This window comes from Trachurus japonicus, chromosome 12 (genome assembly GCF_045865225.1).
Source record: "Trachurus japonicus isolate A0001 chromosome 12, Traja_1.0".
Classification (NCBI taxonomy): Eukaryota; Metazoa; Chordata; class Actinopteri; order Carangiformes; family Carangidae; genus Trachurus; species Trachurus japonicus.
Window position 1 is genome coordinate 22,275,493 of NC_140918.1, and position 21,018 is coordinate 22,296,510.

The 21,018-nt window shown below is 41.7% G+C and overlaps 1 protein-coding gene across 10 annotated transcripts in view; it reads right to left on the minus strand.

The window, feature by feature from the left end:
* Window positions 1–21,018, minus strand: part of LOC146977541 (protein unc-13 homolog B-like) — a 71,002-nt gene that overhangs the window by 29,832 nt on the left and 20,152 nt on the right. For 4 of the 10 annotated variants that reach the window (XM_085793851.1, XM_085793850.1, XM_085793847.1 and 1 more), the window contains exons 3-10: window positions 19,948–20,047; window positions 17,355–17,472; window positions 16,898–17,000; window positions 14,808–14,881; window positions 14,533–14,590; window positions 14,192–14,221; window positions 12,766–12,979; window positions 1,033–11,193 (exon numbers count right to left, since the gene is read on the minus strand). In XM_085793851.1, the coding sequence (XP_085649977.1) occupies window positions 1,033–11,193; window positions 12,766–12,979; window positions 14,192–14,221; window positions 14,533–14,590; window positions 14,808–14,881; window positions 16,898–17,000; window positions 17,355–17,472; window positions 19,948–20,047 (10,858 nt within the window). The remainder of the gene's footprint in view (window positions 1–1,032; window positions 11,194–12,765; window positions 12,980–14,191; window positions 14,222–14,532; window positions 14,591–14,807; window positions 14,882–16,897; window positions 17,001–17,354; window positions 17,473–19,947; window positions 20,048–21,018) is intronic. The other 6 variants (XM_085793856.1, XM_085793854.1, XM_085793853.1 and 3 more) reach the window with 3 other exon arrangements.

Below are 21,018 nucleotides of genomic sequence, written 5' to 3' on the forward strand. Positions count from 1 at the left end.
TAAAGTTGGGAATGTAGTAAACCCCACACTGATCTATTAAAAGTTAATTTCAAATGCTGTTTGACTATTTAGCAAACAACTTATTTAATTAGTATCCTCTCTACAATCGATTGGTATAATGTACAAACACACTACATCATGTCCTAGCTACAAGATAGCTAACCTTTGAGGGAGGCTGTTGCATTTAAGAAAATAGTGAAAATACAAAAGATTAGACTATAATCAATGTTGTAAGAATAAGAGGAAGGGGGAGTAGTTCTTGCACACAATTATATCTTCAGATTTTAAGTGATGTAAATAGACATTAAACCTATAAATACAAGGTTGAGGTACAAATAGATGTGGGCAATAAAATATGCAGAGTTGACTTAAGTTTAAAATTTTACCTTTTATAAAATTGCCATGTTATAACTGATTCAATATTTTTGTGGAAAAGTGCAGATATTTGGATAAATGGTAAAGAAAAAAATATTTTCCTTAAACAGAAAATATTTTTCATGTTAAAAATTAATAGACAAATCAGAATTCCATGATCAAATAGAACTTGCATTCTTTCTAATGTTTCTGACAGTCATTGCTATATGTGTTATATACTAAATATGACCCTTCACAAACTAAATAGGACATGGCATTTGTATAGGTGCTGCCACAGATGAGGATAGTGATCTTAAGTGATGTGAATCTGAGGAAATGCAGTTATGAAGACTGAAAACCATAATCAGTCCCTGTCAGTGGAGTAGAACAGGAGAGTATCCCTCCGAAATTAACTGATTGATGATTATCTTGAATTTCCCAGTCATAAATCTATAAAATGCTCATTTTCTTTTGGAATTCTGGTTTGAAATGACACAATAAATGATGATGATGCTACACACAAGAATAGACAAAAAACACACACAAACATACACATAAACTCAAACTAAAAGATTAAGTTGAGGATGGACTGCAGAGCTGGACAGGGAATACATTTTTCCAAAACGTTAATGCATCATAAATGGTGAGGGATAATGCCATTTATTATGCTTTACTAGCCTTTTTGCATTCAATAGATCCTTCTTGGACTGGGTGTCCAGCTGCACTCCAGAGGTAGGACCTGCAGAAGGGTTTGTTTCTACAAGCCTTTCCAAGTCCTTTGGGGTCAGGGATGCTGAAGGATCTACTTCAGGAGTGGAGATACAAATATTGGGTGTTGCTATATCATCTGTGGAACCTACCAATTCAGATTTTTGGCCATCAGATGTTGCAACCTTTTGAACAATTAGTGTTTGATCACTTGTCATGGTGCTAGTTTGGGGCTGAGATGTTACAACTGGGGCAGCTTGTGACTTCTGTGGCTCTGCCTGCCATGGAAAACTTATCTTTGTCCCAAATAAGGAGGTGACTGGTGGTTCTTGTTTTCCAGCAACTGGCTTTTCCTCTTGAAACAGGCCTCCAGAAAGGGTTTTTAATCCTGAAAATAGACCACTTCCTGCTTCTGTCTGGGGCATGGGTGGAGTACCCGATGGCATTGTTGGTGAAAACAGGGATCCAAGAGATTTCCCCGCATCACTCTGTGCTGATATAAACCCAAACAGAGACTTGGCCTGGGGTGGCTCTGAATTATTGGGGGGCTGATTAAGTTGGGGTGCTGTATTTTCTGGCTGGATATGAGGTGGGGCTGATTTGTCATTTTCTTTACTCTCAGCTTCTCCTGTAATGACCATAGGCTTCTCATGAATAACATCTCCCTCCAGAGTTGACATTCCTTTCCCTGTGTTATCTCCTTCGTGAGTCAGGGCAGGTGTAGTGCTTGAAACAGCAGATGTTTCTTGACAAGGTGCTTCAGATGCTGCAACGCCACTTGTTACACTGTCAGATTTTACTTGATCACTAACTGGTAAGGTTGAGTCTGTCACTTTACTTCTATCAGCATCACCCGAAGAAGGAGGCACTTTTGATGACACACATTCATTCTTAGCCTGTGATTGTTGAGTTGTGCCAGTTTTTGGCTTGGGCTCAGCTGGAGTTTGCTGTGTTTGTTGTCCCACAGCCCCAAATAAAGACCCACCAATGCCACCAAGAATTGATGCTCCAGTCTGTGATCCTGCGGCCTGAGCAGTGACTCCTCCTCCAAACATTCCTCCAAGTAAAGAACCACCTGCCTGTGCTGTTGTTGCAGATCCTCCAAACATCCCACCAAGTAATGATCCTGCTGCCTGGGGGCCTGCGGACTTGGCAGTGGATCCTCCTCCAAACATCCCACCTAATATTGACCCTCCTGTGTTGGGAGTAGTGGGTTGAGGACCTGATTGAGGGGTAGGCCCTTTGAATAAACCTCCTAGTAGTGATCCACCTGTCTGAGGAGCTGCTGTTTGGGTGTTGGACCCTCCAAAAATGCCCCCTAATAGTGATGCTCCGGTCTGACCAGGAGAAGCTTGTGCTGTTCCTCCCAGTCCAAAAAGTGAATTCTTCTGCTGTTGCTGAGGCCCTTCAGTGGAAGCCACTGTTGGTTTGAAAAGGGAGGACACAAAACCTGTAACTGCATCTGCTGGTGATTCACCAACTGGTTTCTCTAGTTCTGGAGGCTTCTGTTGTCCCTGGACAACAGAATTCCCTGACTGAGTTGATGGTGTTTCCTCTTCTACTTTAGGTGGAATTTTATCTTGACTTGACTGACCCTTAACAAGTTCTGGTTTAGCAGGTTGTTGTGTTGGTGTACAGACTGCAGATTCTGGAAGTTGAGTATCTTTAGCTAAAGCAATTGGCTTGTCAGGATCTTGGCATTTAGCTTCTTCGGAAACACTACCATCCGTTTGATTCAAGCTTACCTCAAGACTCTGGGCTTTATTATCAGCTTGCTGTAGTGCTTCCTCCTGCTCTCTACTTTTGATAACAGTTTCCGCATCCGCTGGAGCAGTTTTATTATCATCAGACGATTTTGGCGGAACAGTCTCATCTGAAGTAGTGTCAGTGAGAGTTTTAATTTTCTGATCTTCATTAGATGTTGGTTTAGCTGTTGCAGAGGGTGTTGCAGGAGGAGCAGATCCTCCAAACACTGAAAGCAAACTTTTACCAGGTATCTCATTAGGTGCAGAAGCAGAAGATATACCTGTCTGTGCAGCTTGAGAAGATGCACCCCCCAAAATACCTCCCAATATAGAACTACTATTTTGGGGTGTTGAAGTTTGGGTGGCAGCCCCACCAAATATTCCACTTAAGGCCCCAGTAGCCTGAGATGCTGTAGATGAAGCTGCTGATCCTCCAAAAAGCCCACCTAAAATAGATCCTCCAGTTTGAGGTCCAACAGACTGTGGAGCCGATCCACCAAATAAGCCTCCAAGTAAGGATGCCCCTGCCTGAGGGCCTCCAGTCTGAGGAGCAGAGCCTCCAGTCTTAGGGGGGGCAACTTGTGGAGCAGTCTGAGGTGAAGATCCTCCGAACAAACCACCGAGTAAAGATCCTCCTGTTTGAGAAGCTGGGGTTTGAGGTGAGGAACCTCCAAACATTGCCCCCAGTAAAGAACCTCCAGATTGTGCAGAGGGCTGAGGAGCAGAACCTCCAAAGACTGAGAACAAACCTTTGGTTGGTGGATCCTTGGGGCCTGCTGGTCCTGGTGCAGTATGTGGACTGCCAGTCTGACTAGCACTAGGCTCACTGCTGGGCCCAGAAAACAATGAAAGTAAACCCTTTCCTGGACCATCTGAAAGGAATCCAGTTTGTGTGGAGGGAGTATGTGAGCCAGACCCACTTATCATCGACAACAGACCAGAACCTGGTAGTTCGTTGGGGGGGGCTGGATCCTTGGTTGCACTGTCTTTGCTTGTTTCCTTTTGCGCAATAACACCATCAGAATCTGGTTGCCCCGAAGCAATATCAGTCTCCTTAGTTGTAGTATCCACTTCATTAGATTTAGTGGTATCTGTAGTAATGTCTGCAGATGGACTAGCATGTACTTCACTGGAGTTAGGACTAGCACTGCTCCTTGTGAGTTCACATGATACTTGACTAACAGTTGCTGACACTGGTACACTGCTACTTGAAACAGATGGAATTTTGGAGGAAATCTGTTGCAGATTAAGAGTTGATGGCTCTTTAGTACCAGTAGTAGATGGTGACTCAGGAGTTTGTTGTGGGGCACTTCCGGTAGTCCCAGGTGTTTGAGGAGTACTGGGGCTACCAAACATGGACAATAAACCTTTTCTTGGACTTTCAGTAGAGGTTGATAAGCCACCCAATATCCCTCCCAGAACAGAGGTTGCCGACAACCCTTCTGTCTGAGGTTGAGTTTGTGGTTTAGATTGTGTCTGAAGTTCACCTTGCTGAGTTTGTGATTGAGGTACTCTTTGTTGAGAGGTCTTTGTTGGTGGCTGAGGTTGTGGAGGACTGGGTTCACTAAATATTGAAAACAGTCCCTTCATTGGTCTTTCAGTTGTACTTGATGACCCTGGCAGGATGCCCCCTAGAATATTTCCTGTTTGGCCTTGAGTCTGTTGGGTGCTAGGACCACCAAACATGGAAAGGAATCCTGTAGATGGAGGGTCTTTTGGAGGAACAGTTCCCTGCTGATGAGTCTCAGCTGTTGGTTTGGTTTGAGGAGGAGGCTGTGGAGGACCTGATCCTCCAAACATTGTTAATAAACTTTTACCAAGTGATTCCTGTTGGGGAGGCTGTGGAGTTGCACTTGGAGGATGTTGTTGAAGCCCAGTTTTAGGTGCAGCCTGTGGAGGACTTGGTCCACTAAATATAGACAGTATACTTTTACCAAGAGATTCCTCTTGTGGAGCTGTGGCTGACGCAGGTTTTTCAGTTGGAGGTCCAGGTTGGGCACCTGCTGTTGCTCCTGACAGCATTTCCCCAATAGAAAATCCAAAGAGTCCACCAGATGGTTTAACTCCTGTGTCATGTTTTGTCTCCCCTGTAGGGGGCATAGTTTCTGATCGACTTGCTGAAGGGGCTGCATAAGAATTGGGAGGAAGTACTTGGGATATACTTTTGCTTGGGGGCTGAGTCTGTGGCCGAGAGGTACCAATTTGGTCCATAGTTTGCTGTCTTGGTATACCCTTAGGTTTAGATCCTGATGTCAGTGAACCCTCTGTAACACTAGGTTTCATTTGTTGTTTCTGTGGTGGAGAGGGCTCAGTGCTAAACAGGCTCCCAATTGATCCAAATATATTTGACACACTTGTAGTCTCTTTACTTGTGGCAGCACTGTCTGGTAAGGATGTAGTGCTGCCAGTTTTGCTCTGCTGACTAGGGATAGTCTGAGAAGATGTCTGTGAATCTGGCTTGACTTCGTCTATACCAACTGCAGATTTCAAAAAGTTCATGAAGCCTGCCTGTGGTTGCTCTGATGGTTTCTCCACTGGAATGCCCACTGGTTTATCAGTTGTAAGCTGTCTAGGTGGTGCAGGCTTAATAACAGATTCTTTTGTTTCTAAAGGCACTGTGACATTGGGCTGCATTGGGGGGGCTGCTTGTTGTACCATGGTAGACTGACGTGAAAGTCTAGGTTTCTGTGATGCTGCATTTGATTGTACTGATGGCTGAGTCACTTGTGTAGTTGTTGGAATTGTGGGCAAAATTCTTCCCCTTGTCATAGCTGGCTTCTCTGTGTGTTGTTTAATACTCTCTGGCTGAGTCACTATAGCAGCAGATTCTTCTTTGATGATCTTTGACTTCAGACTTTGGAAACCTGATGAAATGAGGTTCTTAGAATGTTTGTCAGGAGCTTGATCACTGGAGGATTTGCTAGTTTTGTCCACTTCCACTTGTGGTGTTTTGCCCACAAAAGAGGATATGAGGGAAGTAATCTTTCTGGGTTGACGATTAGGCTGTTCTTCTCCTGGGGACACTCTCTTTCTCCATTCTTCCTCTGATACATCATCTGCATGCTTCACTGTAACCCCAGTGGATGAGCGACGTCGCTGGGTAGGTTGGTAACAGTTGTAAATTAGCTGCTGATTGGAATTTACATTAGGAGTAGAATTCAGAGAAACAGCAACCTTCTGAGCAAGAAATGTTTTCATTTCTTGGTTGTTCCAGTGAGGGCCAATATGACCTCTGTTATGACAAGAAAGGTCAATAACACCTTGGTCTTGATAGATATTACTGGACTGTCTTGGATCTATCCTGACTTTGTTTAGTATATAAGATGTTAAGTCTAGTCCTCGTTGTCCTTGTGAAAGAAATGAATTTTCAAACATCTGAGAAAACTGCTCAAGATTTAGATTCATGATTTGATTTCCTTTTCTGTATGCAGAAGACAAATCAAGGGGGGCATTAAGAAGTTGAGAATCACTTTGATCTTGGCCAGGTAGCCAAAGAAGTTCATCCTCATTGTACAGTGGAATCTTAAAGCCACAGACTAAAACCATTTCATTGCGTAGCCAAGCACTGGGAAGACTATCTAGTTTTTGTGCATTTCCCAAAGACTCACCTTCAGGAGCACATGCATACACATATTCACCTGCTGCATCTGTAAGCAAGGCATAAATGTACTCATGATCTGTGTAAACAAAGTAGCCACAATCACCATCATCTGCTGGCCACCACATTCCTTGCTCCAAAAGTGCAAGCCATTGTTGATACCATTCAGTGTCTTCAAGGTAAAGGGGATCTTCTGTCTCATTAGTGGCATTTTGATGACAGTTTGAATCTATGGGTTGATTCATATTTAACTGACTCCCATGGATCATGCCATTGGTATGACAATTTTGTTGGATTTCATTATCCATCCCATATTGCCAGTTAGCTGAATAAGACAAACTTGGGGCAGTCTCTTCATAATAGCCTTCATGATATGAAACTCCATTCAGGCTGTAAGTGCTACCATCACTGAATGAATGGAATTTCCCAAACTTTGCAGTGCTCTGTTTAGTAGTTAAGTTCAATGCGCCATCCTGATTAGGTGAATAGTCTGCATTTCCCAAGTCTTCATAACTGTTCCATAATCTCTTGGGATATGGATCACGATTCCTTTGTCCGTCAAACTCATATGGTCCAATTTGCCCTTCATTATTAACACAACCTTGCCATGTTGTAGGAGAATTAAATGGTTGATTGATATTTGAAGAGCTGCTGTGAAGAGCGGGTGCCTGTAATGATGCACCTTCACAGGTCTGGCTATACCCTTGATCTTCTCCCTGAAACTGATAATTCAGTGACTCATTCTGAAACTGTTGCCATAGACTACTTTCACGGATCCACTGGTTTTCATCATAGGAGGGACTTATACCATAAGGGGACAACTGCTCTTGGTAGGGGCTTTGCCTTGAAGCTTCAAACAATGATGGAGTGCTTCCACTGATATATGGTGACATGTTCATGACTGAAGACGTATGGCTTCGCAAAAGGGCGTGCATATTTCCTGTGCTGTAAGCCATTGGATGTACTAACTGATGTGAGTCAGAAAAATATAACTGTGATAAATTACCTGTACTAATTGAGGAGTATGTTGCCCGATTCTGAAGAGATCTCGCAAACGTAGCTGATGTTCTCAAGTCTAAACTCTCAGCATCAATTGATACAGGTGCACTCATGACTGCATGTCTGCTCTGTTCTGGATTGAGAGAGTCAGAACCAACTCTTTGACAGTTGTTCATTCCAAAGTCTGAGGGAGTACTTTTTAATGTGCTGTAATGTTGCTCTGTGAGCTTAGTTGATGATGTTGTCTGTTGTTGTAGAATCTGACCTGTTTTAACTTGTTTATGAGGGTCCTCAGTTACATGTTTGCTGAATAGTCCAGATAAAAAGCCTTGCTGGGCTGTTTGTGGATTCCTCTTATCTTTCTCAGTCTGTTCTTGGGGATTGTTGGATTGTTGTGTTACTTTGGTGGTTGACTGCGTTTGCAATGGGACTTTCATTGTAGAATCATTCGTTTTCTGATGCAGTAATTGTGCAGTAGATGTTGGGCAGGTTGTGTCAGTAATTTCAGATGATTTTGTTAACTTGTTGAATAACCCTGAGAGCACTCCTGATTGACTTGTTGTCTCCTGCTGAGTCTGTGCAGGCTGGCTGCATGGCACCTTATTTAGTTGTTCTGTCTCATGGATGATTTCAGGCTGATGTTGCTGTGACATATTTTCTGAGGATTTAAAAAATCCAGAAAGTATACCGCTTGTTTGAGTTATTTGTTGCGTTGAGCTATTTTGCGATTGATTTCTGTTAGAAACCGGGATATTCCTTGCATTTGTTTGCCCGTGGCTTGATTTACTTTGGGTAATTCCATGCAACTGAGCTGATGGTTGCTCTTGTGTGTTTATGTTGTCTGCTGAAGCAAATTTAAAGAGACCAGATAGAAGACCACCTTGTTGGGACTGAGGCTTCTGGGGTGGAACTGTTTGTTGTCGAGTAACGACTGGTTTACTAGTGTCCTTTTGGACAACTCCCTGACTCTGTGTTCTACTCCCAAGATGAGGTACTTGGTTTGAGCCTTGAGTATTCTGTTGGTTGAAGCCCTGTTGACCATGTTTGACACTGCTTTGTTGGTGCTGAACAGCTTGACTGCTTGAGATATTCTCAGAGGATGTAAATCTAAGCAAGCCAGAAAACAGACCCTGTTGTTGAGGTTGTGCTTGTCGAGTTGCAGTCTGCTGCGGACTGCAAGATATATTTCTCTGTTTTTCAGCTTCAGATAGCTGTACATCCTGTGCTATATTTTCTGTTGATGAAAACTTCAATAGCCCTGAGAGAAGGCCCCCCTTTGTGGTAGCTGAAGAAGTTTGTTGTGGGGGAGGGTGATGAGGAATCTGTGGGGGATTACTGCTCCTAAGTGGTTGATTGTTATGGGCTGCCTGCTGGGAAGAACTGTCAGACAGGTCACTTGTAGAGCCAAATTTAAGAAGCCCAGATAGCAATCCTCCTTGTTTTGGTTGATTTGAGTCCATATGAGAAATGTCCTCTGTTGAGCTCCCTTTAAGAAGACCTGTCAAAAAACTTTGTGATTGAGGCTGATTTGGAGCTTGGTGATGTGCTCCATGAGTAGATGCTGTTGGGTTTTGATTTGACATATGTTGTGTATGTAAACTAGATGGCACTTTGCTGCTCTGTGATTGTGGGGTACTGGTAATATTTTGGCTTGAACCAGAGGGAGCAGAGTTAGGGTTAAATATGCTGGAAAACCATCCTTTCTCAGTGTTTTCAAGGGGCACAGTCGCTCTAGAGGTAGAGGAAGTTGTTGAAGTTGAATCATGATATGATTGGACTGGATTTGGTGTGGTGGAGGCACTAACATCCTCACTGGATGCAAACTTTAAAAAACCAGAGAGAATGCCTCCCTCTGCTTTGGGACGTTGCTGAGTAGAGACATTTTCAGAGGAGGGGAATGATTGTTTAGGCTTACTGCCTAATGATGGGTCTTCCATTGGTTTCTCCAGTCGGGGATCATCTGTGGTTCTAAACACTGGGTAAACTGCCACAGGTGGAACTCCCTGAGGTGGAATGGGGACAGTAGGTGAGATCAGCGAACTTAATGATTTCTTAAAGGGGCTAAAGAATCCAGTGTTTCCTGATGGTGTTTGGCTTGCACACCTTGCTGGCCCTGGAACAGGCACATTTTCCTGTTTGAAAATCATTGGAATTTGTCTTCCATAAGTATTTTCAACTCGATTTTGTCCCACGTCTTTCTCTAGTGATGAACTTAATTTTCCAAATTTTCCACCTCCTTCTGCTGTGATTGACTGTTTAACTTGATGAAAACATTTCTCATCCCTTTGTACATAGCCTTGGGAATATGTGTTTTCTGGTTCCAGTTTGCATTCAGCAGAGTTCCCATTTACTTCTGCTGAAAAAAGCTTTAAAGGGTTCAATTTCCCTAAGACTGAGTTTCCTTGAGCACTTTGAGGTTTGGTTACAAACTCAGGTACATCAGGTACATGTTCTTTTACACTTGTTTGAGTCTGACTAAACATGGGACCTTTTGTGTCTTTATGATGACCTTGTGTCTTGGCATTGTGTGGTACCTGAGGAGGCAAAGAACTGAATGATTTTTCAGGAGAAGCTTCTACAGGAGATACAACAGCTACTGGAGCTGTGTTATTTGATTTAGGAATGAAGGACAGGAGTTTTGTTAGTCCAGACTGTGAGGATTGTGCTGATGGAGCTTGTGGAGAGGGGGCAGGTTGTTTGGGTCCTCCTCCCACCCTGTCAGAGAGAGAACTAAATAATGAGGTCATGGCATTTTTTACCCCCGAGACGGATGGGTCAGAAGAAGTCTGTGATTGGGTTTCTACTTTTGAATCCTTTGTTGGGGTATTTTGGTCCTCTCCGAAAGAATCAGTTCTGTTGCTACCCAGAGATGAAAGCCTAGATTTATTTGACTTGGGAAGGGAACCATACTTGCTTATTTCCTCCTCTTTTTCAGCAAGGTATTCAGAGACTGTTTCAACCAGACACTGGAGCTCATCCATTGGGTCGACATATTCATCACTTGGTTCCTCTACAGGAGATAGCATTGCCTCTGGAGTCCAGCCCCCAATTTTACCTTTTCCACACTTTTTCTCTCGCTGGCTCTGAGAATTGTCCGTATGTCCCTCATACGAAAAAGAATACCTGTCTTTGTAATGTCTTGCATTGTCTGGGTGAAAGTCTTCTGCTACAAAGTCATCAATATCTTCCTCTCCTCCTCTGGAGAAGTGTAGATCATCAGCACCGTCTATGTCAAAATCAAACTGTCCCCTCATTCTAGCATCTTGTTCTTTCTTGTATGCCACGTAATTCTCTAAAGTGTGGTCCAGCTCAGTTTTAGCCCACATCCTTGTCTTGTAGAGAAGCCCATTCTTGTATGGACTAAGGCATGATGTCATACGCTCCTCCTCTTCCTGCATCTCCGCTACCTGCCGCATAAACAGCTCGCCCCTCTTCTCACGGAGAAGTGCAAGGTCAGAGGGAAAAGCCGCTTCTCTCATTTCGTCTGCCTCTGCACAAAGCAAACCTCCTGGGTTCCTTATCGTTTTCTTTCGCCGTCGATCAATAGTGTCATAGCCCTCAGGGTAGGTGGCAGGCAGAAAACCACTACGTTGAGAATGTTGACGGATAGAAGTGTGTGATGGCTCAGGGTAGGGTCTTCCCATTCGAAGGATAACGTTGTCTTCTTCATCATCTAAGAAGTCACTCAACTGAGGCTTGCCCTGGCCTTTGTATTTATTTTCCCAATCGTCCACTCCCATGCCAGAATCTACAGGTATAATTCGAACCCTTCCTTTCTGGTTTAAGGATCTTATTTATGTTAAATAATTGGGTTTAGATTTAACAGGGTGGGAAAGGATACAAGGAAAGAAAAGAAAAAGCAAACAAGAAGAATGCAAACAGAAACACAAGTTAAGCAGTATGAAAAATAAAGAAATTAAGACAAAAACAATTTCATGCAAATGCAAAGACAATAATGCTCATAAGCTGAGTTTTGTAACAGTATTGAAGGCATATTCTTAACACAGATAATGGGATATGTTATATGGGTAATAACATTTCATGTGTGTGCAAGTCTGAGAGTGTGTGTGCCTTTATGTTTGCACGTGCCTCTCTGAATTTAAACCTTTGTGAATCCTCACAGTAAGTTACGCAGTCATGCTTATCAGCACTTCAACAGTCAGCCTGCAACAGCATTCATGTAATGCATGCTAACTCGCCACCATATGGCACACACTGAACAAGTTTTAATCACCAAATAAATGCGACTCCATGTCACTAGCCGACTCCCTCCGTGTGTGACAGAGGGATTTCCTCTGTGATATGGTTAAACCAAGTTCAGAGCCTTTGAAACTACCAGGATCTTTAACCAACACAACAGACCCTCAAGACAAAAAGAAACAAGAACAATGAGCTTTTTCCTGGCTGTGATCCATGTAATTTTTTTCTGATCTAGAATTATCCGGATCAACTCCCTATCAGTCCACACAGGCAGATTTGCAGAAGTCTCACTGGTACACATGTATTTCATGGCAATCCATGAGTGCACAAAAGTAGATTCTGCACACCAAGACCGTTTGTCTTATGGACGAAGTCTGCCCTAAAAACAACTATGTGATAATAATAATAATAGTAATTATTATTATTGTTATTATTATTATTATTATTACCATATCAAAACACTATTTTTGTTAAATTAGCATAATGGATAACATACTATTAAGAGTAAAATATTGTTCATTTATTATACATATAAAATTATAAACGACAATCACCACACACTTTTGTTCATCTTAAAAATAGTGTGTGTTGATGACTCAGTGGTCAACCACAATATGAACTAAAAAGTTTGCAAGAGCTGAATAAACTCAGGCTGAGGATACAGGGTCTGATCCATCCTCACTCTGGGGTACAGTTCCCTCTCGGTCTATTTGAATAGGTCACTAACTATGGCAAAAAAGCCAGCACACAGACCAATGAAAGAAAAAGAAAAAAACAACAACAACACAAAGTTCCAGCCATATTGGATTCTTGGTCTGGCAAAGCATTCATTTTCATGAAGAGCCAAATTACAAGTCAGTATCAGTAAGGAAATGTTTAAGAAATAGGTACTTCCTTTAATCTAGAAAGAGGAATGGTAAAATGGTATACACTAAAGTACCATGCTATTATTGTCCTTATAAAACAATATAAATGACAAGTGGGCAAAACATGGCTACCAAAAAACATGCATGACACAAACTTTGCAGTGACTGAGTGAGTTGAGGTGTGTGTGTGTGTGTGTGTGTGTGTGTGTGTGTGTGTGTGTGTGTGTGTGTGTGTGTGTGTGTGTGTGTGTGTGTGTGTGTGTGGTTTTTATGGTTGTGTGTTTTCTGTGTCTACCTGTTTGCTCTCTGGTCTCTGTAGTCCAGGTCAAAACTATGGACAGAGTCGGTGCAGGAGTCTGGGTGGTGCTGTAGCCGAGGCCCCATGGGGTACTGGTGCATGGAGGAGTTGGGCTGAGCTGTTGTATGGTAACGTGGAGGCAGACTGTTACTCGTCTCACTGCGGTAGTCACTGTCCCGGTCATCCACAGCACTGTCTTGGTCATCTAGGGCTGCAACAGATTAAGCTGAGTGAATTAAGCTTGCCTGAAACAGCAGTAATCGTGTTTCATATGGCAGGCAAGCATTTAAAACCCTTGCTTATCATCTAACCCATTTTAAAGTGGATGTTGCATCCTCAAAATCTTTCCTACATGGAAAAAAAAACAGTTAAGAGCTGAAAAAAGAGAAATAAAAAAAATATGGACAGTAGATGCCAGGCTAATAAAGGGGTTGAGAGAGCAAAGGTCATGCACTTTTAAAAGACTATTGTCTTTTTGCATGCAAGCTCCTCAGTTTAATGGAGAATACCATATTGTGTCTTTGTCTCTGTTGTCCTTTAGATTAATCTGCAGTTGTGTTCAACTGTGCACTTTGTTTTCTCAAAACGGATTGGGACAAAAATGTTGCCACTTGGCACATTTACATGCTGGTGCACATACATTACAGAATTTTCAAAAAAAAACTGAATAAGAAGAAGAAGAAGAAGAAGAAGGAGGACGAGACAGAAAAGAAGAAGAAGAATAAGTGTACCCAAATGAACAACTTTTTGGAAAGTGACCCTGCCAACCCCAAGAGTGACATTTGAAAGCATTGTTGAAGAGGTTGGCACCCGCTGCAGGGAACGGCTGAGATGCAGTTTTATCTTTTCAGAGCGATAAAGTGAGAGGGAGGAGGATAAACTGATTCTGTTGATATCTCTAGAGCAGACTGGGAGGACAATAAAATGTCAAGGTGATATATAAATATTGCTGATCAAATGCTGCCACCTTTCAGTTTATTGATGCAACTGCAATTTACATTCCTTCTAGAGAGGTCTTTTCTATTGGCATTACTATATTCATTATATTTCTTTTAAAAAAAGAGTGTAGAAAAGAATTCACATTGAAAAAAACAAACAAAAACATATGACTGGTTTTGATTAAATTTCTTGACTGTTTGCTAATATGCATCTCATTATAAGTATACAGAGGTTATCAAAATCATGACAGCAGCACAGAGAATAGATAAGAGGAAAAAAGGAGAAAAACGACACTGAGTAAAGAAAGGACAAACAAGGGTCAAGGAAAACGGTGAAGGAAAGCAAGTGTTAGAGTGACATAATGAGAATAAATGCATTGAAACCTTATATTTTACATGTTACTGGGGGATACGGGGCAGTAGGACATGCAGAGGGCACTGAGGTTTGTCCAGGGGGGAATTACATCAAAGTGTTTTTTACATACTCAGTGGGTCAGCCCATCCGAAATAGTTGCCTGGTGAAAGTGCAGATGTTACAAGTGAGAGGTACAGTCAGAGGATGTGGAGGGTGTGAGAACAAAAAGTGTCCCGTTGTTGTATATATATGGAGGACAGAAAAGATGTAACATGCATAACATAGGCTCTTAGAATTAATCTGAAGTGTGAAGTCTTTGTTTTTCAACTCTGACTCAACTCTTACTAGATCAGGCGCAACAGGGTTACGGGAGAGGAGGGAAATAATATCAAAGCCTGAGAGCTACAAGTGTGAGTGCTTGGCTCCATCTAGTGGCTGAGAGCAGTGTGGGTGGGCAGTGGGCACACTCACAGCACTGGGACGTCGCAAACGGCAGCGGGCGATTCTGAACGTCATCCTGACGAGGGTACTACAGAGAGAAAATAGCAAATCAAATATGTTTTCCATGTCCTTATATTGTTGTCACCACAGTAATTTAATAGCATCACTCTCTCACAATACTGCTAAGAAGTAGCAAAAAGGGAAAAAACTGAGAAATGTCTTATTGATTTGATTAAAAAAACACTCAATCCTGCAGGACACAGTGTGTTTATCATTATAATACACAGATGCACTTTGCACTTTACCTCATCATGGATTCTCATGGTATTGATGCGTTCCAGCTTGCCTGTCCAGTACTGTGCTTCATCATCTGGGATGTCTAGTACCAAAATATGCATAAAACATAATCATGAACCTGTGTTTCACTTTTACATCCCGCTGCTTTGGATTCAAAGCATTATATTCCAGGACGTCATCATAATACATTTATGCCTGTTTAATTTCTCATGAGCCTCTTAGGAGTGAAGAAATAAAAATAGTTAAGTTGGCAACGGCCACCAACTGTTAAGGGAGGAGGATCACAAATGTTTATATTCCAGGGGCAAGAATCCAAGAGTCCAAAGACGTCACAGATGAGTCTTGACGGTAACATAGCGAACGCATTTTAAATTACTGCAGCTTTTAAAGCATAATAACACAATAATTACACTACCTGCAAAAACTAAAATTATAGCCTCAATATATTACCAGCAGTGATGTTAAAAGGTCAAGTGAACATACAGTACAACATTCATATCAATGTAAATGTCATGTGTATATAGGCGACAGCTGATATGGAATAAAGTCAAACACAAGTGTTTTGTCCTCATCTCTTTCCCCACTAACCATACGTATCACTTGAGACTAGATTACTGTTCCGTCTCAAATCAGGTACTCTCACCCATCCCATTTTTCAGGGGGATTTACGCCACACTGCAGATGCACATTAAAGGCCACACACACACAAAGGCCAGGGACTTCAAAGACACACCGGCCCACAGCTTTAATGAATGGCCGTGGTGGCACAGAGAGTCATGATGGCCTCCTGCAACCTTGAAAGGTCTCCTCTGAAAACACAGAAACAGGCCGTCTCCCACTCAGCAGACAGACACCCAGCTTTAACTTTGATGCCTTTTGATCATAAGGTTTGAACTGTTACATGCAGCAGCAGCAATGAGATTACTGTGGTCAAGGACTGTGGGAGTGGGAGGACCAGAGAGGAAAATGTTACCCTACAATCTTGAATAGCATTGAATTAAATAAGAACCACTGCATGAATTAACTCTGTTAATTATCAGGGGGACTTTGCTCTCTAGCTTTTTAATAAATTAAATCAGGCAAGTAATTTGTGAGGTCTCTATTATAAGGTCTAACACATCAGCTGATCAATAACGCTGAACAAGGTGTGTTGAGAAGGTTGTCAAGACCACCATGGAAAACACTGAAAACGCTACTTGGTGTGTCAATGGGTGAAGGCTAGCTAAATATCTGTAAAGCAAGGATCAGTAAAATAAATAAATAAATAAAAATTGAAGAGTTCATTTGCAAAAGCAGATAAGTGCCATTTTGAAAAAAATGAGCTGAAATACAGCTTTGATTAAATATATACTGTATGTACATTTTGCTTGGGAAAAATCCTGAAAAAAAAGTCAGTTTTCACTCATGGACCTAAACTGTAGCAAAAAGCATTCTTAATGGTCCCTTTATCTATTGGCCACAATGGAACAACCTGGAAAGGCAAAATTATATTTACTGAACTTAAGTTAATAAAGGAAGGTCTGTCATTGATGAGTCAGCGCCCCCAATTTATGCAGGGACAGAAGCAGGCACCTCATCCCATCTGCAACCAGACAGACGACATTAGATTCTAAGATTAATGTCTATGGCGGACATCTAAGAGTTTCAGTTTCAGTGAGATAGAGATATGGATGTTATGGCTTGTCTGGATTCAGGAAAAAAGTAAAAAGGCATCCTCATTCATGAGTAGACTAAGTTCTTCGGTCCTGATATGTTCTACTCAAGAGGAATCAGTGTTTACATAAAGCAACAGAACACCAGGTTACACTACGTCATCACTTTGTTACTCAGAGCCTCAGGCTGGATAGTTTTTCCTGTGGAGCTCAGAAACCGACTGCTGACATTTTAGCAGGAAGCGTTTGTGGACCTTTGTGTAACTCGGCGGATCAAGGTTTGATTTGCCCTTAGGTAACCTGAAATCACTGATGCACAATCTACATCACCCACTGTAGTCAGAGCAGGTACTTGAGATCACAGTGTTGCAAAATGACTTACATAAGCACCTTTGAGTCTGGAAATCTTAACATGAAGCAAGAAAAAAGGGATTCAAAACTCTCACCAAAAGGCAGCTCGAAGCGAGTGTCCAGCAGGACTCGATGAGGTGTTGGGGTTGCCTTCATTAAAACCTCTGCATCCAGGAAAAGCCATTCTCCTGAGCCCTCCTGAAATTGAATTTATTCAATTAATAAATAAAATTAGATATGCTCATAATATTTATCGAGGTGGACTACTGAATAGTTTTGTGTCTATTTTTCAATTTTCATGTGCCACTATCATTATTTTCCACAGTAATACATTTCTGGTACTTTCATAGGTGCAACTGCAAAACCTTTTGTTGTGTGTATTTGTAATAAGATAATCATCAATGAAGCTACGCTGTAAGTGAAAGGATGAAAATGAAAATGAATTATTTCAATCTTAGTTATGTCAGTAGTAGAGACATTTGATCAGGAACTGAATCCCCCCTGTGTCTTTCATCTGTGTTATGTAATCTGCAGGTGGGTGCATAGTCCCACCTCCTCTGATTGTCGGACACTCTTTAAAGGAATCCAGGCGGTCCCCACTATGGTGTCCCAGATGAGGCCTTTGTTCCATAACTCCACAACGAGACTGAGGTCCAGCCGGTTGATCTCACTGAGGAAGGAAGGCAAATAAAAAAAGCACATCAGATATCCATCAGATACCGCACTTTAATTATCAAAGGTTCTTCCAGATAAAGAGCACAGAGAGTGTCAGCAGATAAAAAAAGGGTGACACAATTACTACATAATTTGAAGCTTTGTTATTAGAATGAAAAACTTTCCAATGTTATTCAATTCCAATTCACATTCAATGAAGCAGAAATTTCTACATAATTACTGCCAGGCCCTACCACTGGCTGATAACAAAGGCTACTTCCTCTTTTTGTTGTGTATTAGCTATCATAATCCATTCCAGCCTTGTTTTGTTATTCAGCATGTTTACAAAGGGCTCAAAAACAGCTTGATGACAGCAATAAAATGGCACATGAATTTTTGAAAGGAGCCGTGTGACACGGGCATTTGCATATCTCGTCTGTGGCAGTTTGCAACTATCGACAGGCCAAACAAAAGGAAGATGAGAGAAAAGATAATCAAAGAGGACAGCTAATTGAGAGAAGTGCAGGGGAGGGCGCAGTGTCCAGGTGCAGAGATAAAAGATTTCTACAACATCTGCTCAGGCAAAATGACACAGAATAAATCAATCTAGCGAGGTATTGAAAGCAAACTGTTGCTAATTTTACCTAAGGGACTTGTTTAGGATGCCATTTAGAGTCTATTTTGCGATATTGTGGATTTTGTAGATTGCCTTTTTAATTAAACACAAGGTCATTGAATCCACTCGACCTGACTGGAACAAACATGTAAATGTCGAGCAGAAAGTAAGCACTGTGAAGATGCTGGACAAGATGCGGGAAGTGTCTCCCTCATCACTTTTCATTTTGACATAATCTTTAAACCACTTAACACAGATCAAATGAAAGTGAAACTACTCAGATCCTGCGCTAAAAGCCGTTCATTGCAGTGGTGGTTTAGCCCATTACAAACAATACATTGTTCTTATTGGTGAACAACTACAAAGCAGATCAAAAGAATAATATTGTGTGTTTTCTGATCTCATTAGAGTTCCTGGCACAAATTGAAGCACAACATTGTTGTTTAATATGCTTTTGGTCCAAGCTGTGTTAAATTAAAAGGAGTAACTCATTTTATAATTTTAGTTAATACATGTTGTCACTTTCTTTACTGTGACTGGAGAAGCAACCAATTAGTTCAGTTCAGTATGAAGACGTAGAAGTACAGGGAGACAGCAAGCCCTTGTGCTAAGCTATGCTAACTAACTGATGGTGTTGACTGTCTGTATGGTGTTTTCTATACAGACATACAGTAAGAGCTGTCTCAATGGACTCATCTAACCTTTGGTAATATAGCTAATGGTGTTCTCCAATTTTTGTTTAACAATTTCTTTAAAGGGACAACGAGGAGTTTCTCCATCGGCAGAACGAAAAATTCCACAACAATAAAAAAGTCTCACGTTAATGTGGATGAATCTACGTTACCCACACTTGTTAATGGCTCCATTTTCGATAAATATATCGTTCTGTCTCTATCGTTATTTTGTTATTATTAGTGGTGGCGGAAATGCTGGTCGAGCCGACCAGCGTTTCCTTACTTTCGGTTTCGTGGTGACTCATGAGAATAACGCCGTTGAATCGCCGCTTATGGTCAGAACTACGACGGTATGTGATCGTCTTTGAACCTCTGACTTTAATTCTTGATGAATGAAAACTCATAAATGTAGTGTGAAAACGTTTCGCTTTTCCAAAACTCATCGTTGTCCCTTCAATATAGAATTGCCTTCCCTTTGGATTTGACTTGAGCCGAGTCATCATCTCCTGGTGTTACATTAACACATTTGGTTGTAACAGGTGGTGCTGAGCACTTGCTGGAAACCCTGATGAATGATTACGGTTTACGTTGAATTACACCGAGCTGACACATCATTAATGGACAGTAGAAGGATGAAGGTCTGGAAAAACAAACACCGTTGCAATGAGGGAGTTTACAAAAGACAAACAATGACACACATGCACCAACGTGCTGTCTCTCCCATCGCCATAGATACCTTTCACAGTGAAAGCGAAACAAGGAAATTAAACCAATGAATTACAGGGAGGAAATGAACAGTGGCTGCTGTACAAGCTGCTATCGTATAGGAGGAGTCGCAGAACCTGAAAAACAGACACCTTTCCAGTAATTCCAAGAATGAGGTGGGAAAATGTCAGTGTGCATACCTGTAACAGATGGATGCATCATGTGCTGTCTCTCATATTGTAGATTAATATCTTTTAAGATAAACTGCCAAGATGGTTGTTCTGGGTGAATGGATCATGAGGTAAAATTTCACTGAAGCATAAACTGTGTTGTCATAGAGTCATAAACATCCTGGCTGTCTTGTATCAACTGTTCTTTTGTGTACTGTATAATGGACTTTCATTTATGATAGTTGGGAATTAAAATTATTAAAATGTAATTTACAATAATTCTTGCAATCAAGTCTGACCCTGTGTGTCTGTGTTTCATAACTTACAACATGAAATCCTGCTCCCAGCAAGGCTGGTCCCCCCGCACTGTGATGGTTGTACTTTTGACATTCTGCACCTTCAGCGTTACGTAGGTGTTGAATTTGTCTGAAACAAAGGAAAGAAAGATTATAGTGTAAATTATAGATGGATGATAGCAATGCACTGGGAGCACAGAGGGGTTATGTTAGGGAGAGCATTATGTATCACTGTTACAAAAAAACATTCAGGAGTAAATGAGCAGAAAAGATTGAATTTGTCCAGTGTTTTAAAGGGATAGTTCACCCAAAATTGAAATTTCACTCATTATCTCCTCCCCCTCATGTGGACTAAGGGCTGGGAGAAGTTTCACAGTCCTCCGTGGCTTCTCTGAGTTACAGGGGGTCTCGGCGTAGCAGTGCATGTCAATATAACGGTTGCAAATGGATACCAACTGTCTTAAAATTTGGCATACCGGGAAGAGGAGCTTCCGCTACAAACGAGCGTGAAATATAGACTTATTTAATTTTTTTTCAGAACAATTTCGCATTTCTGGGCTTCAATACAAGACGGACATTACATACGAGCAGCATGGAGGTATTTGGATGTTTTTTGGTGTGTCTTTTTGTTACGAAGACAGTTGGTATCCATTTGCAACCGTTATATGGACATGCACTGCTACGCCGAGACCCCCTGTAACTCAGAGAAGCCACGGAGGACTCTGAAACTTCTCCCAGCCCTTAGTCCACATGAGGGGGAGTAGATAATGAGTGAAATTTCAATTTTGGTTGAACAATCCCTTTAACATGTACAGCAGTCTGCTGGTTCACAGACACCCATACACACATTTTTTCATGGGTGTTACATATTGAAATAGGTGACAAAAGAAATGAAAAAAGAGGCAGGCAGCAGATCTGGTGTTTAACAGGTAACACTGACCAGACCTGGTGCTACTTTGGCTTTGTGTGGGAGCAAAATACATCAGGAGCTCAAGTGAGAGTGAAAGCAGATAAACCCCTCCTCCCCTGTTGAGCCAAGCCAAGCCAAGCCAGGCCAGGCCAGGCCGGGGCAGCAAACTGACCCCGTTAATCTCCAATGAG